Source organism: Drosophila arizonae, chromosome 5, assembly GCF_054131065.1.
Source record: "Drosophila arizonae isolate 15081-1271.41 chromosome 5, UAZ_ARI_1.0, whole genome shotgun sequence".
Classification (NCBI taxonomy): Eukaryota; Metazoa; Arthropoda; class Insecta; order Diptera; family Drosophilidae; genus Drosophila; species Drosophila arizonae.
In genome coordinates, this window is record NC_142925.1 from 3222512 (window position 1) to 3238432 (window position 15921).

Below are 15921 nucleotides of genomic sequence, written 5' to 3' on the forward strand. Positions count from 1 at the left end.
GTGAACGATATGTATCGAATATTATCGATAAATTGAAAATTTGACATTATCAACTAAAAATTGGCATTTTAAATAGTCGAATTCTGATTAGAATGACTCAACATTCAATTCATATCCTTTTCTTATTTATGTAGATTGAATATCCCCGTTTTTTTTTATATTTCCAGAGGGCATCAACAAATACTTTTTGCCAACAAGGTATTTATGTTTTTGCATGTGAAAAACTTTGCTGTCAGTTGGGAGATTTGTGCTAATGATATGCTCTGACAGTTGAGCTAAGCTAAATACACAAAAGCTACCAGAATCTCACATATAATAAAATAACAAGCCTGCTACACCGCCAGCCTGTCTATCTATCTATCTGTCTGCCTGCTTGCCAGTCTGTCTGTCTGCCTGTCTGTCTATCTAATATGTTTGGATGATTAAAGAGCAGCTTAAAGGGTGGCAACAGCAGCTCAGGTGCAACAGCTGCTGCATCAAGTTGCAAATAGTTGGATGCGCATATGCATATGTGCCAGCATCTTATGACTAAATTGCCATGCACTTTAGTTGAGATAGAACAACGGAAGAGAGAGGTATAGATAGAGAGAGAGAGAGAGGGGGAGAGATAGATGGAGGAGTTGAGTGTTGGAAGTTGAGGTAGTAGCTGAAAGCGTGCTTAGCTGCCAAGACGTTGCTGCAGCTGCCTCTAAAGGCATTTTAAGCTGTGCAACACACGCACACACACACACACACACTAACACACACACACACATATACAGACACACACTCATGTGGTTGCTCGTTATTATTAGCATAATTACAGGCGCATTAGCGTGCTGCGGCTTTGGGCTTTGAGCTCTGGGCCTTCCGCCTGGCCAATTGGCTGTGCTACCTGATTATGACAGCCTAAAAGCCAGCCACCAACACCGCACCCAGCCCCACCACGCCGCCAACAACTTTATGTAAATTTCCAGCATAGATACAGTTATACATATATATTTAAATGAATACATTTTGCTGTTCGCTTGAATTTTCATTAACTTTGCATTAATTTCTCTACGTTTTTTCTACTTTCAGCTGAATTTGTCGACAGCCGAAAGAATCACACAAAAAATTAAAAGCCTTAAAGAGCCCAACAGCAAAATCAACACAGACGAAGCGAAAGAGCGGTAGATAGAGGGAGAGAAAATCCGAGAGAGAGTGACATCTGATAGCTGTACCTAGAGCTATAACTAGGAATTGAATACGATGCGTTTACAGCTGCTCGGGCTGTTTTGCCTGGCATTAGGCGCAGCTCTGGCTGCTGCCTATAACAACAACAGCAACAACAACAACAACAATGCCAACAACAACGCCAACACACAACAGCAGCCAATCTACACTTATCTGACCACATCGAGCACGTCCAGCCACAGGAATGATGCTCCAGCCATGCAGCCGGCCATTGTATACGAGGCGTCTATGCCAAAGCAGGAGACGCGACCCGTCAGCACGGCCAGCTCGACCACAGCGGAGGTGGCTTCAAAGAAAGTCATCGGTTCCAGGTGAGTGCACACACACAAACAAACCCACACGCACACTCACACACAGACATGCACACACAGACATGCACAGAGTCTGAGCGCGTTTTTAATACCCTAAAGCCATTGCAAATGAATGAGTTCGGGCATATTGATTATGTGTGAAAGCATGTAACGGGTAAGGGAAGGTAGCATCAAAGACCTGAGGCATAGCTATGGAATAAGATTAATAATGCATTGCAATGGTCTGTATTTTGAGCTCTATAAAAAGTTCTTAAATTTCGCCTTAGCTTTATGGAGTTCAACTTCTATGTAATTTTAATTAGATCGATAAATATCGATAACAACCGTACTGAATTTTCACCGCATCTGAGTTTGAGTATACCCAGAATTATAGTTCATTAGGTAAATAATGTAGATCTGAGCAAATTCTGTACTCAGATCAGTAACTTTTGTATTAACCTTAAATATCGATAAGTTGCGATATCATATGAATTGTTAATTGATTGTATAATTAGAGGCATAAAACAGTTATACCTCGTACATATATGTACAATGATAAAAGTACAATAATAATATTTAGACACCAACGTTTCATATATTCGCGCTGATCGATATTTTCTTCCATATTTTTCCTTCACAACTAACTCTGATCGATAACTTTTCTATTTGTTTCCTTCACAACTTACGCGCTGCATCTCTTGCTATTCTAGCTTTCATCGCATAACATGATCCCACTTTACCTAAGGAAAAAAGTTGATTAGGAGTGAATGTTTGTCCACAGGTCGCTCGAGGTATTCGGCTGAGGCTATTTTCCAGTCAGGCACGCCCAACTAAAGCGCATTCGCCGCTGCTGCTGTTGGTATTCTTTTTTTTAGAGTAGAGGCCGCGCACCACCCGTGCACCACTCCAGATTCTCGGCTTGGCCTTTGTTTGCGTTTGTTGTTGTTGTTGTTGTTGTTGCTGTTGTCGCTGGTTGTTAGGCAAAAGTCTTTTGTTTGCGCAGCGTTTTTGCAATTTTTGCCACTAATTGAAATAGAATTTGCCTTTTGTTGTTGCGCGATGCTAGGAGGTACGGATGCGTGGGGCGTGCAGGGGGAGCGGGGCGTGGTCAGCTAGCCAAATGCCTTAGTATTTTAATTAATTTGCTCAACAGGCGCCACTTGAGGGGCCCCAAACCCCCGCAGCCCTCTGCAGACCCCAAACCCATTTCAAGCCCATTCTCGCAAGGCCAATAAAACACGTGGCATACCTAAAGGCGCAGCATTTAAAAATAACAAAGTAACAGCAAAAAAAATGGAAAAAACGAAGAAGAAAATTGTTAAAGAAAATGGAAATTGTAAAAGGAAAAACAACAACAAGCTAGGCACAAATTGAGTGCTCATTAAGTTCAAATCAATGCTAATCAGTTTGGCTTCTCTCAAGCACTCTTCATTGGGGTTTCCTTTTCCCAGTGGCTCCACTTGCTCCACTGGACAGCCAACCCCTTCGACCGGCTGCTTATGAAAATTAATATTTTCCCTTGCCATTGCCTTTGCCTTTGTCTCTGCCCCGATTGGGTATTAACAAATTCACGGCTCTCGCTTGCGGCATATGGTAAACAGTTCCCGCTTAGCGCTTGATAATGTTAACGAACAGCTGTTGCTGCGAGCGACTCATAATGCTTATGTTAATGTTAATGACAATGAGCATTAAGAGATGTTTACGTTTTTATGTGGCATAACCTGGATGCTGCAAGGTGTAGATGTATATGTATATGCATATATATGTAGCTTGTTATTCTTGAATCATTTGGTTTTTTTTTTTCACAAATTGAAACAAATTTTTCAATTTTTTCTTTTTAATAAAAAAGTTAATTTTTTTTTTAAATTATAGAATTAATATAGTTAATTGCATTAATACTTTTTTGTAGTGATAAATAATAGTTAATTGTATTTTTTATATACAATAATATATAAAGATTTATATGTACATATTTTTTGTTTTTTGTTTTTGCATATAAATATATTGATGTATAATTTATTTATATATTTATATTTATATTTATCCGGCATCTATCACATTTGTTTTATATATATGCCTACCATTCTTTTGCCTATTTATTTTTTTTCTTTATTTTATTTTCCATAAATATTTTATGTATTAGTTTTTTATATATATTTATCAGACTTCATTTATAAATATTTTATGTATTAGTTTTTTATATATATTTATCAGACTTCATTTACATTTGCTAAATTTGCATTAATTACCTGAAATTATTTTTGTATTCCTCTGTTTTTTTTTCTTCTATTTTATTAAGCACATAAAAAGTCAATTTTAATGCTAGCTTATTTTAATCAGGCTGCCATAAACAAATAAATAAATTATGTAAAATGCCAAAAACAATCTATTTTTTCAACATTAATATATCCGACACAATGCAAATGGCATTGCAATGCATGCACAAAGGAATTATTATAAACATGCTGATGACTGTGAGATGCTCTCTTAGCATTCAATATAATAGGAAATGAATATTTTATTGAATGCATCAGCCATTACTAACTATGAATATCATTAGATTGGAATATATAGAGAAAAAACTTTGATTATTACTTTAAGAATAAAAAAAAAAAATATATTAAAAAAAAAATTTTTTTTATGTTCCAATTAATGCAGCACTATAAATAAAATATTTATAAAAAAAAGGAAATTTTTTTTTTCTTTTATTTTGTTTTTTTATTATAAAAATATTCTTAAATGGAAATTTAGAATTTTTATATATATATGAATTTACTTAATTAATAAACCTTTTATATTTGGCTGTTTATTTGATATTTAATGAATGGTTAATTTCAAGGACCTTGCAACATATTATGTTTGTATTACTTCATTTATATATTTCACCATTGCATGACTTACAAAGTTTTCAAACAAATGTTTTCAACACTTTTACACGTTTAGCTGTGGAACACCCCTAAGAGTGGCACGCCCACTCTAATGGCTATGCGTCAATCCAGTCAGTCAGCCTGCCAAGGCAATTAAATTAAAATTTATAATAGAATATTGCATAAAATGTTCGCTTTCAATTAAAATAACTGAGCTTTCGTATAATAAATAATATAATAAATAAGATACATTTTCAATTATATGCTTAAAAATGATTTCAGTAAAAAGATTTTGCGAAATTATGAAGCTCTGATTTTTCAGCTGCCTGCTGCATAATCATGGCCAAAACGCACACACACATAGAGAGACATGGCTTAATCAGGCAAGACAGTTGTATGACATGCAGTTAGACAGCAGCAGCAACAGCAGCAGCTGCTGCTGCATATGATTTTGTAGCACGCGCGATTCACGTGCTTAAATGTTAATGATGTGCCATGTAGAAATCCCTAACTAAGCACACACACACACACACACACACCCTCATATATATGTATAATGCGTGTAGCTATGTTAACTAACTGCCAGCTAGGCCAAAGGCAAAGGCAAATGCAAATGCATGCGAGACGGGGGCGGTGCATGGCCTTCGAGCGTGACTATGTGACTTTTTCTCCTTCTTCTTCTTCTTCTTGCACACGCTGCGATTGCAGTGCATTCAATTTCCATTAAAATGCCAACGAATGCGCCGCAAAATATGCACCATGACGTGGCTGTAAAATAATTTGCTCAACTTAATCGCATCCATTCGCCATCAATCTCTGTCAGCTGCAGCATATCTACATGAATTTCGTTTGCTTTCTAATTCACAGCGATGCAGCGGTGCCCGCGGTGGCCGTCATACTCGATGGCAATGAGCCGCAATTTACGGATGCCCTGGGCCAGAAGGTGCCCAAGCCGCAGCCATCGCTGCAGGTGGCCAGCCCCATTGATCTGCTGAATCCCGATCGCTATGAGTTCTACACGTTCGACGAGCACGGCGAGCTGGTAAAACGCCTGATGACCATGCAGGAAATCCAAAGCATTGTGGCCAATGGCGATGGCGAAGGTCCGTCGATAATTCATGCGGCACCGCAGCAGGGCAGCGAGCCGGAGAAGAAGATGCAGGACATTGTGGACAAGGTGCAGCATGTGCTCAACAAGCAGGTGGCCAGCAGCTCGTCGAAGAATGGCTCGGTGGAGGTGTTACCCGTGCTGGATACGCCCGATGTCTCCTCGTCGTGGTCTCTCATCTTGCCCGCCATCTTTGGCAATACGGGCGGTGACATCTTCCCGCAGCAGAAGCCACAGCAAATTGTTATGACGCCCGAATCGGAGCTGGTGGAGACCTCAACACGCACCACAACCACCACAAAGCGCGTGACAAAGAAGCCGAAGCCATCGAAGCGCAAGCCAGGCACCAGACGCAAGCCCAGCACCACCACTGAGATGACACCGCAAGTGGTGCAGGAGGACCTGGATCCACTCGAGTCTGTTTACACGGGCATTCAACAGTACCAGCAGGCGGCTGCCAATATGCCCGACTTCGATGTCGCCCACATGCAGCCCATCTACCAGAAGTTGCCCAGCACCACCCGCAAGCCGGAGACAACCACACGGCGGGTTTTCTACAACAATCAGGAGATTGTGCACACGCCCACCTCGTCAGGCAGTCCGAACAGCACCACTGAAAAGGTCCAGCAGGTGGCCAAGAAACCAGCCAATGTGCATCGCAAGCCCACCCAACCACATCGTGTGAAGAAACCCAGTGGGGGTCATGGCAGCACTAGCAGCACCACTCATTCCACTGGTGGCAAGCAAAAGATAAAGAAGAAGACAACCACACCAGCGCCCAGCACCGCCGCTCCCACCACCGCCGTACCCACCACTGCACCCACCACTGCACCCACCACCGCAACCACCAGTGCACCAGATCCTGAAAGACCAGCATCAGCAGTAGCAACAACCACTCAACCACCAGTGTCCACCACGCAAAAGAAGAAAAAGCGCAAGCCCACCCGCACACCAGGACATTCCAGCACCACCAGCAGCGGCGCTAAGCCAAACAAGCCCAAGCGTAAGCCAACCACTAAGCCCAAACCACACCAACCAGCCACTGCACAGGCAACTGCCACATCAGCACCACATCACCAAGAGGTCAGCACACATAAGCCAGCGCGTCCACATCGGCCACACAAGAAACCCAAGCCCAGCAGCCCCACCACAGAGACGCCACCAACGGCCTCATCCGGAGCTCCTGATCCAGAACTAACATCCGGATTGTTGGTGAGCACAACGCATCGGGATGCTATAGATCCTGTGCCAACCACAGCGGCTACAACCACCAGCACCACACCAACCACCACAACGGCAGCATCCCCAAGCACCACCAGAAGACCCGCTTTGCATCATCAAAAGATACATGGCAAGCCCGCACATGCGAGCACCACAACCACCACTACCACGACCACCACCACCACCACCACTAAACCACCAGCTACGGAACATCATCAGAAAATCCATATGAAACCTGTGCACAATGCGCCAGTCGCAGCCATACCTAGCACAACAACAACAACAGCAGCGCCCACTACCAGCACCACCCATGCGCCTGTCTATCCCGTGCCCAGCTACGATGCCGAAGCCACCGAAAACTTGCCCACAATCGTTGCCCAGGAGGAGGACAAGACGCAGCTGAAGAAGACGCCTTTGCCATTGCCCTCGCTCGCCCTGCTGCAACAGCAGCTGCAACAGAGTGCCACACCATCGCCCGCACCACAATTGTCGCCGGATCAGATACTATCCATGGACCAAATCGTGCAGAGCTTGACGCAGGATCTGCTAGAAGGCGATAAAAAGGATGCCAACGCACCACCGGTCAAATACGACAGCGCAGATAGCAAGGAGCAAATGGAAACTTTGGCTAACAAAAAGAAAATTCCCGTTAGCAGCACCACAACAACAACAACAACGACAACCAGCACCACCAGCAAGCCAACAACAACAACCACCACGACCACAACCACCACAGCTAAGCCGATAATACCATCATCCAATCCACTGGCAGCCAACTATGGCGGCAGCACCTTGGCCACCATGTTGGATGAGGAGGACACCAGCACCACTGAGGACCTAAACGATTCCACCGAAACCACCGGCAATAAGCAAACCACACTGAGCAGCATGGAAGGTGAACAGACGCCGATTGTGCTCATAACCGCTAGACCACAATACTTCACCACCAATCAGGCCGCACCACAGTTGCAGCCACTGACCACGGTGCAGTCAGACCCCACGCAGCAGGAGCCAGAGACCACCGAGTTGCCCAGCTACACACAGTTCTTGCAAACCACGCCCATGGCAGCGGATGAAGAGCTCGAGGCAGAGGCAACCACAATTCGGCCATTTGAAGAAGTCAACCATGTGGTTAAGTTCGAGCCACTCTATGCCGATGTGCCCGAGGCTGTGGTCACGGAATTGACGGAGCAACCCACAACGAACGGTTACTATGAACAGTTCGATGATGAGGCAACCACTGAGGCAGCTCCACGTCTACCGGTCACTGAGCGTGTCACCAGCACCACCAATGCTGAGGAAGACAGCACCGAGGTGACGCCCATGATAGCCAATCTGGTGGATCAGCTGAATCTGCAGGTGCTGCAGCCAACCGATCAGATTCTGATGTCCAATTTCCAGACCCAAGCCGCCACAGTGGCATCCACCCTGGTGGATGGCAGCAATACGCTTGTCGCCGATGTCTACATGAACTCGAATGAGACCAAGGATGAGCTGCAGTTCCTCATGTCCGATGTCATACAGCAGATCACTCAGCCCGAGAGCTACAAGCCAGTCAATGATGATGATGATGATAATTCGCATCGTCTGACCAGCTTTGCACAGTTGAATACGTCTTTCCTCTTGCCGCCCAAGCTAGAGACGAGACCAAAACCGAAACCGAATCCAGTGGTGGAGCAAAAGATAACAAGCGCAACGGAAGAGCAGATGCAGGAAATCACAACCATAATGCCAAGCAGAAGCGAGGAGGAAAAGGAGGAGGAGCTCATCAAACAGGAAGCTGATTACATCAATACGCCCGCACCTGAACCAGAGCAGCTGGAGAGCAGCACCTACAGAGTGCCGGTGTTGTCCTTGTCGCAAATTTATGCACAGCAGCAGCAGGACGAAGATGATGAGCAGCAAATATTTGAGCTGGAGCGACTGGAGCAGCTGAAGCCAAGCCAAGCTGCTGACAAACAGGAAGCCAATGAGCAGGCGACAAAGCTGGAAGAGCAGAAGAAGGAAGAAATGTTGAAGGAGGAGCAGCGGTTGAAGGAGGAACAACAGTTGAAGGAGGAACAACTGAAGGAGGAACAGCGGTTGAAGGAGGAACAACTGAAAGAGGAACAGCGGTTGAAGGAGGAACAACAGTTGAAGGAGGAACAGCGGTTGAAGGAGGAACAGCGGTTGAAGGAGGAACAGAGGTTGAAGGAGGAACAACTGAAGGAGGAACAGAGATTGAAGGAGGAACAGCGGTTGAAGGAGGAACAACTGAAAGAGGAACAGCGGTTGAAGGAGGAGCAGCAGTTGAAGGAGGAACAGCGGTTGAAGGAGGAACAGCGGTTGAAGGAGGAACAACTGAAGGAGGAACAATTAAAGCAAGAGCAACTGAAGCTAGAACAGTTGAAGCAACAGCAGGAGCAGGAGCAGCAGTCACAGTACCAGCAGCAGCTAGCAACAACAATAGCGCCAGCTGATAGCTACGAAGCGACAACCATCGAGCAAGTGCAGTCGGAGGAGAGCAAGGAGACCAACTCAGTTGAAGAGACGACAACAGCCAGCAGCATCAGCAGCATCAGCAGCAGCAGCAGCGTGGAGCAGTATCTGCACGACGAGAAGCCAGATGCGCCGCAACGCGAGAGCGAGGAAAACCAGATGCCCGAGATGTTGACAAATGGTTACAACCAGCAAGTCCAAACGGAAGCCAACATTGAGCAAATGGCGGCAACCACAATGCAGGTGCCAGCAGCCGAGCAGGAGCAGGAGGAGGTGCAGAAGCTGGCAGCAACGGTGGCTGGGTCAACAAATGTTTACCAGGACGCACAAGCGCAAGAACAAACATCAAGCGAAAAGGAAACTGAAAAAAGCGAAGAGGATGCCAAAACAGAAGAGGAGCTGGACGAGCAGCAGCAAGAGGACGAGGAGCAGCTGAAGCAAAGTGTTGAGGATAGCGTCACTAATGCGGCACAGCTGCAGCCACAGTATACGGCCCAGGCATCTGAAGAGCAACACTATCAAGATAACGAGCAGGAGCAGGAGCAGACAACGGCCAGCGTTGAGCTGGTCACGGAAATACCGGGTGATATGTCCGTTGTTTCATCTGAATCGGATATGTCGCTCAGCTCGGAGCAGGTCACCGAAAAACTAGAGCTAAGCACTGTGCGCACCATGGAGCTGAACGAGGAGGCACTGGAGGACATATCCGATGAGCTGACAGCAACTTTGACCGAAGAGGATACCACGAGTGCACAAAAATATCAACTGGACGATGAGGATCCCTATGTCAAGCTGGGCGAGACGACGGCCAGCGTGGTGAAGCCACAGCAGTCGGAGGAAAAGCAACCAGAGCAGGAGCAGTCTACAGAGAAGGCAGAGCCACAGCAAAGCTACCAGACGACATTGGCTTTGTCCCAGGAAAAGGAAAAGGAAACGGAGCAGGAACAGGAAGAGGAACAGAACTCCGAGCAGGAGCAGAACTACAAAGTCACCTTGCCTCTAGCTAGCTATGGAAATCAGCAAGCTGATGAGGAGGACGAAGAAGATCAAAACGATTATCAGCTGCCCATACTCCTGCCAAGCAGCAGCAGCAGCAGCAGCAGCAGCAGTTCGACAACAACCACCACAAGCACCACAACGACAACCACACGAGCGCCCACAACGACAACCACCAAGCGACTGCACACACTGAAGCCCGTTTCGTATTATGTGCAGCCGTCGCTGCTCGGTGGCTACAATCAAGTGGAACCACAGCCGCCGAAACTGCTCGCCTACAATGCCAACAGCAACAGCCTGGCGCAGCAGCAACAGTTGCTGCCATCATCGCAGCAGCGACCCATGCATCGACCCGCCTCGTTGACAAATTTAATGGCTGCATCCACGCAGGCAACGCGTCCGCCAGTTAAGCTCGAGCCGAGTCCGCAGAGCTCCCAGGGCTTGGAGGCCTCCACTTCCCGTCTCGATGAGGACGTCTTGTCCTTTGCACGGCTTTGCAATGAGCTCGCGTTTAGCTACTGGAAGTCCATCACCTCGGAAAAGATAAGCTCAGCCAGAAGTCTGGTCATCTCGCCGTTTGCGCTGACTTCAATGTTATCCATGGTGTTCCTGGGCGCGCGCGGCAGCACCTCGGGCGAAATGAACGAGATACTGAAACTCGACGATATGGTCACCTTTAATCCGCATTTGATTTTCCGTAACATCACCCAGTCGGTGGAGAGGTCCATGGAGCAAGACATTGCAACTGCGGCGTTTGTGCGCGAAATCTTCAGCGATCGTGCGAATGGAAAAATCCTGCCCTTCTTCAAGGAGAAGACACAGCAGCTGTACGGCGGACATGTGGAAGAGGTCAACTTCCATGTGGTCAACGATATTGTAAGGCGTCGCACGAATCTGCTGGTGAAACGTCACACCATGGGCAAGGTTTTGGAGTACTTGCGCACGAACAGTGTTTGGGTAAATGGCCCGTTGGCCACAGTTTCAGCCAATCTCTTCCAGACAGACTGCTCCAAGGCATCGACAACGGATCGAGACGGTGAGATGTTCTTCCAGGTGCATCCGACGGTGCGTCAACGCCGACTGGTGCCCATACCCGCCGTGCTCTACCGCTCCGGCTTTACGGCTGGCTACGAACCCAAGCTGGATGCCACTGTCGTTGCCTTCGGACGCATTCAGGATACGGTGAGCACGATCTACGTGATGCCGGGTCATCAGAGCTCGGTGGCGCCCACGCATAATTTGGATCGCCTGGAGCGCAATCTGGTGGAGCTGGCCTTTGGTCAGGATAATGCGTGGAGCAGCCTGATGACTTCGCTAATGGATCGGCCCGGCATGGAGGTGCAACTGCCACGTTTCTCGCATCGCTCGTTTGTCAATGCCTCGCTGGGACTGCAGAAGATGGGCCTGAAGGGACTCTTCAAATCGGACTTTGCTGACTTGCGCGGCCTGACCGGAAACGGTAATCGCGACATCTTCCTCTCCGACATGATACAGATCAATACGTTCAGCACTTGCGGCGAGGAGAAGATCTCCGATCATCATCACGTAGAAATGTACCCAGCACCGCCTCTACGCAAACGCAACAAGGACGTGGATGCTACAGACGACGATGCCTACGATTCGTCTGAGGCGATCGTAGACTTTGGTTCATTGGTGCAGGAATCGGCATTGGGTCGTGGCTTCTACGATGACTTACTGGATCCCAAGTACTTGGAGCTGCCTCTACCGCTGCGTCCGCGTCAGGCGCGCGTGCCCGATGCGCCCAGACTGCGCTTCGACAAGCCCTTCCTCTACTTTGTGCGCCACAATCCAACGGGAATGATACTCTTCATGGGTCGCTTCAATCCACGTCTGCTGCCATGAACAAATCAAATATATAACAAATTCCCCCCTCCCCCCAGCCAGCCTTAAGTAAGCCAAAATACAGATAATACAAAAACAAATTAAAACGTTGAAGCCCCTCTCCTCCACCTTGAATAGAGGCGTCAAAGCAAATTTAATAGTAAATTCAATTTGCATTCAATTAAGCTAATTTTATGATTAATGCGAATTGCTGTGCCTTAATCCCGCGTCCGGCCCCAACTCAAACGATACGAGATTGACGTGCAGCAAAATAATACTTAAAAAAAAAAAGAAGAAAAATACTTAAAAAATACTTGCAGAAAATATGCCGAAAAAAAGATTTACTTTGCTATTCAAATATATATTTAAATATATATTCATATTTTATTTTTTATATAAATATTTGCAAATCATTTTTAATTTCTGTTTTCTTTTTTTGTGCTCTTTGGCTTGCATTTATCTTATTTGCATTATTATATTTTCTACGTGCCGCAAACAAAAACAACAACAACAACAAAATAAAGTTAAGCAAATTGGCTACAAAATGCGAATGCAAATGCAATCATATTTTGGCAACAAAACAAAATAAAACAAAACGAAACGCAACACAAAATGTAATTTTAGTAAAAATAAACTTAAACAATACGCAAAACTAAAAGTTATGTATGCTATTCTGTAAGCTTAATAAAAAACATACTAAATAAATATATATATATAAATAAATGAATAAATAAAATATACAAAATATAAAATAATTGTATTTGCTAGTATTTCGAATTGATTCAACAGCTTCGTAGCTGTTGAAGCTGCCCAGCTGCTTGTGGTTTAAGTCCAGAGCTTGTAACCTAGACCGGAAGTGTGTTTGCTTCACAGTTTTTGCTGTACTATCTTTTATTTTAATTTTCATTGCCTGACAGTGTTGTGCAATGTTGTCCAATAAAACATGTGACGGAGCAACAGATACACACATACGCAGAGACCGAAGTAAAGGCATAATCAAATAACAAAGACGAAGCATATACATCTATGCTCTTGCGATAGATGATAGATGAAAAAGCTTAGTGGATATAAAGCAATATTTATTAAAAAGTGGCCAGTGTTAGAAAATTTCTATAGTGACATGAAAGGAGATGTAACTAAAGGCAGTCTAAATCCATCCAAATTGTTTATATTCATAGAAGTCTTTGCGATCGAGGAAAAAAACGAAAGCATAGATAAAAACGTTAAAGAAAATGTTACCCATTCCAGTGTTGTAAAAAGAAGGAAACCGCACACACACAAAGGATCATTTAGGAAATGGAAGAAACTAATTCATATATGCGTTAACATATAATCGTGCTACTCCAAAACTTCATATGTATGAAGTCGCCTTAAAAGCAACAAGTATTATATAGCTACAATTTCAATCCTCTCAAGGAATAAAAGAATGGAATTTGAACATTTCAGTATACTATAGTGAGAACAAAATATCATTAAAATGCATTCGTATTAAAATTACCAGTGTTGAGCAACATATATATTATATTGAAGGAAAGGCGCAGCATAAATATTGCAGATATTTTCTACAGCTGGAACTATAGAAGAGTAAGTAAAAAATCTCAGTTATTTAGCTACAGAAAAAGCTAAGGCTATATATATAAATATAAGGCCATATGTATAAATATATTTATATGAACAAGTTGAGGTTTTAAACTGTTCTAGATATTGAGATATCTGAGTTGACTTAGACCACTTAGACCAATGCAAGCTATGTTTAGGGCATAACTTAGTAATCTTAAGAATTTTCTTTAGGTAAAGAAAGTATTCAAGACTTAAAACTACCAGTGTTGTGTAATGTAACTATTTTGAATTATTTTCTAACCTAGTGTGAGCTAACTACTCAAAATACTACTAAATCATATTATCCATAGTCTGTGCCCCATTTCATTTATATTTCTCATTAGGTAAAACGCCATAAGAAATACCCATGGCAATAACTATCTTCAACAATGTTCTAGTTTGGCTTTTTTACACCGAATAGAGTACATGTGCTACTACGTACACAATTTACAGCTGTGCAAAAACAGATATATTGTAAAAACAACAAATGCAGATATTTTAATTAATATTTAACAAGAATATATATAAACGATGCTTATAATGAAATCTGTATGGCTTGGTGTGTGTGTATGAGGGAGAGAGAGAGAGAGAGAGAGAGAGTGAGTGTATATGTGTATGTGTTTATGGGCGTTTGTTGGTGGGCGTGTGTGGGCATAAACTGACTGCCTGCAACTTTGTCAAACTTTTGGATACACGACTTGCTTGTTGTTGTTGTTAATAATGTTGTTGTTGCTGTTGCTGTTGTTGCTGTTGTTGTTGCTGTTGTTGCTGTTGTTGCTGTTGTATTGCGGTTGCGTTGGCAACTTCCAACGTCGACAACTGTTCACTTGCATGTCGTTGTCGTAGTCGTTGCTGTTTTTTGAGCTTTATGCGGTTTTTGCAGCCAGCATATATGTGTGTGTGTGTGTTTGTGTGTGTGGGTGGTCATGTGCTTTTGTGAAATCACAAACAAGTAGCATACTTTTGGGCCAAAACAATTGCCAGGCAGCCAACTGTAGCCAACTTGAATGCAACAACAACAAAATACGCAACAAAAACGCGCGCACTAGAAAAAAGCAATTCGACTCACAACTAACGACTGCGGACTGCCGCAAACTGGCTGTGCGTGTGTGTGTGTGTGTGTAACGCACAACACACTCACGCTTCCACACACCCACACCTACAGTCACACATACACAGCCACATGTGATGTCAATGCGCAGCAATTGAGTCTGCCTAGGCAAGCAGAGCAAGAGCAACAGAAATGGAGCTGGATTTCGAAATCTGCACACATGCTTGGTGCTTTTACATAATGATACCCTGTAAGCAAGGCAATAGGGTAGAGTAGTGAGATATAGATATATATAATAAGTTTGTCAATGTAGACCTAATGAGCGAACAAATAATGTTAATAATAAATATATTAAACTAAATTTAGTCAATGAAACAAGACTGGGGAGCTATTCATAAGAATACCCTGTAAAAAAGTCAAGCAGGTATAGCATACTTCTGACTAACGTTTTGGGTCAGAGGGCTAATGAGAGGACTTCTAAGGGCAGCTATACATATTGATACTGAAAGAGAGCGAGAAAGAGAAAAAGAAAGAGAGAGAGATAAAGGAAGAGTGAGTGAAAGAGAGATAGAGGGGAGAGAGAGATGAAGAGTGATTAAGAAAGAAAGAGAGATGGAGAGATATATGGAGAGGTAGAGATAGAAGCAGAGAGAGATATGGAGAGATAGGGAGAGAGAGATAGAGATATAAGGATAGAAAGAGAGTATTGAAAGTCTATAAATATATTTAACAGGGTATGTAGGAGGTAATCTTGCAAGTAAAAGTTAAAATTTATAGGTTAAGAGTGCAAACACATCTGATTAGCATAATCATAAGCCCCAGGAGTTTTTTTTTTCCAGCTTTATCTGTCTGGAAAGTTATCCAATTGTATACCCTATAAAAAGATAAGAAAGGCTGTGCAAAGCCATAAATAGTTGAAGTTGAAAAAGCTTATATATATATTTGTGGAGCATATGGAAGGACTTGAAAGATTGAAGAGCTACCTATAGGGTATCAACTGAACTAAAAAAACAGAAACTGCTTCAAAATTGCTCGCTGACTTAGCCTACAAATATTATATATATTTATAAGAAATTATTTATTTTTATTAGATTTATTTGTAGGGTATCTAAGAGTCGAGTCTCTCTTCTTTTGCCTCATCTTTTATGTTAACAGAAATTGCGCAAAAATAAATCCTGCATATTTTTCTTATAATGCCCGAGAGTGAAGCACTTTATTATGTTGCTAATTTGTCATGCAGCTGCGACTCGCGAC

General features: G+C 43.8%; 1 protein-coding gene across 2 annotated transcripts in view; it reads left to right on the top strand.

The window, feature by feature from the left end:
• The window catches only part of LOC108617569 (uncharacterized), a 49955-nt gene extending 37538 nt beyond the window's left edge, over nt 1–12417 (top strand). The window contains exons 1-3 of one of the 2 annotated variants that reach the window (XM_089470068.1): nt 180–198; nt 1060–1526; nt 5240–12417. In XM_089470068.1, coding sequence (XP_089326194.1) covers nt 1231–1526; nt 5240–12038 — 7095 coding nt within the window. In that variant the 5' untranslated portion in view covers nt 180–198; nt 1060–1230 and the 3' untranslated portion in view covers nt 12039–12417. Of the gene's footprint in view, nt 1–179; nt 199–1059; nt 1527–5239 lie in introns of those variants that run through there. The other variant, XM_089470067.1, reaches the window with a different exon arrangement.
• The last annotated feature ends 3504 nt before the right edge of the window (nt 12418–15921 follow it).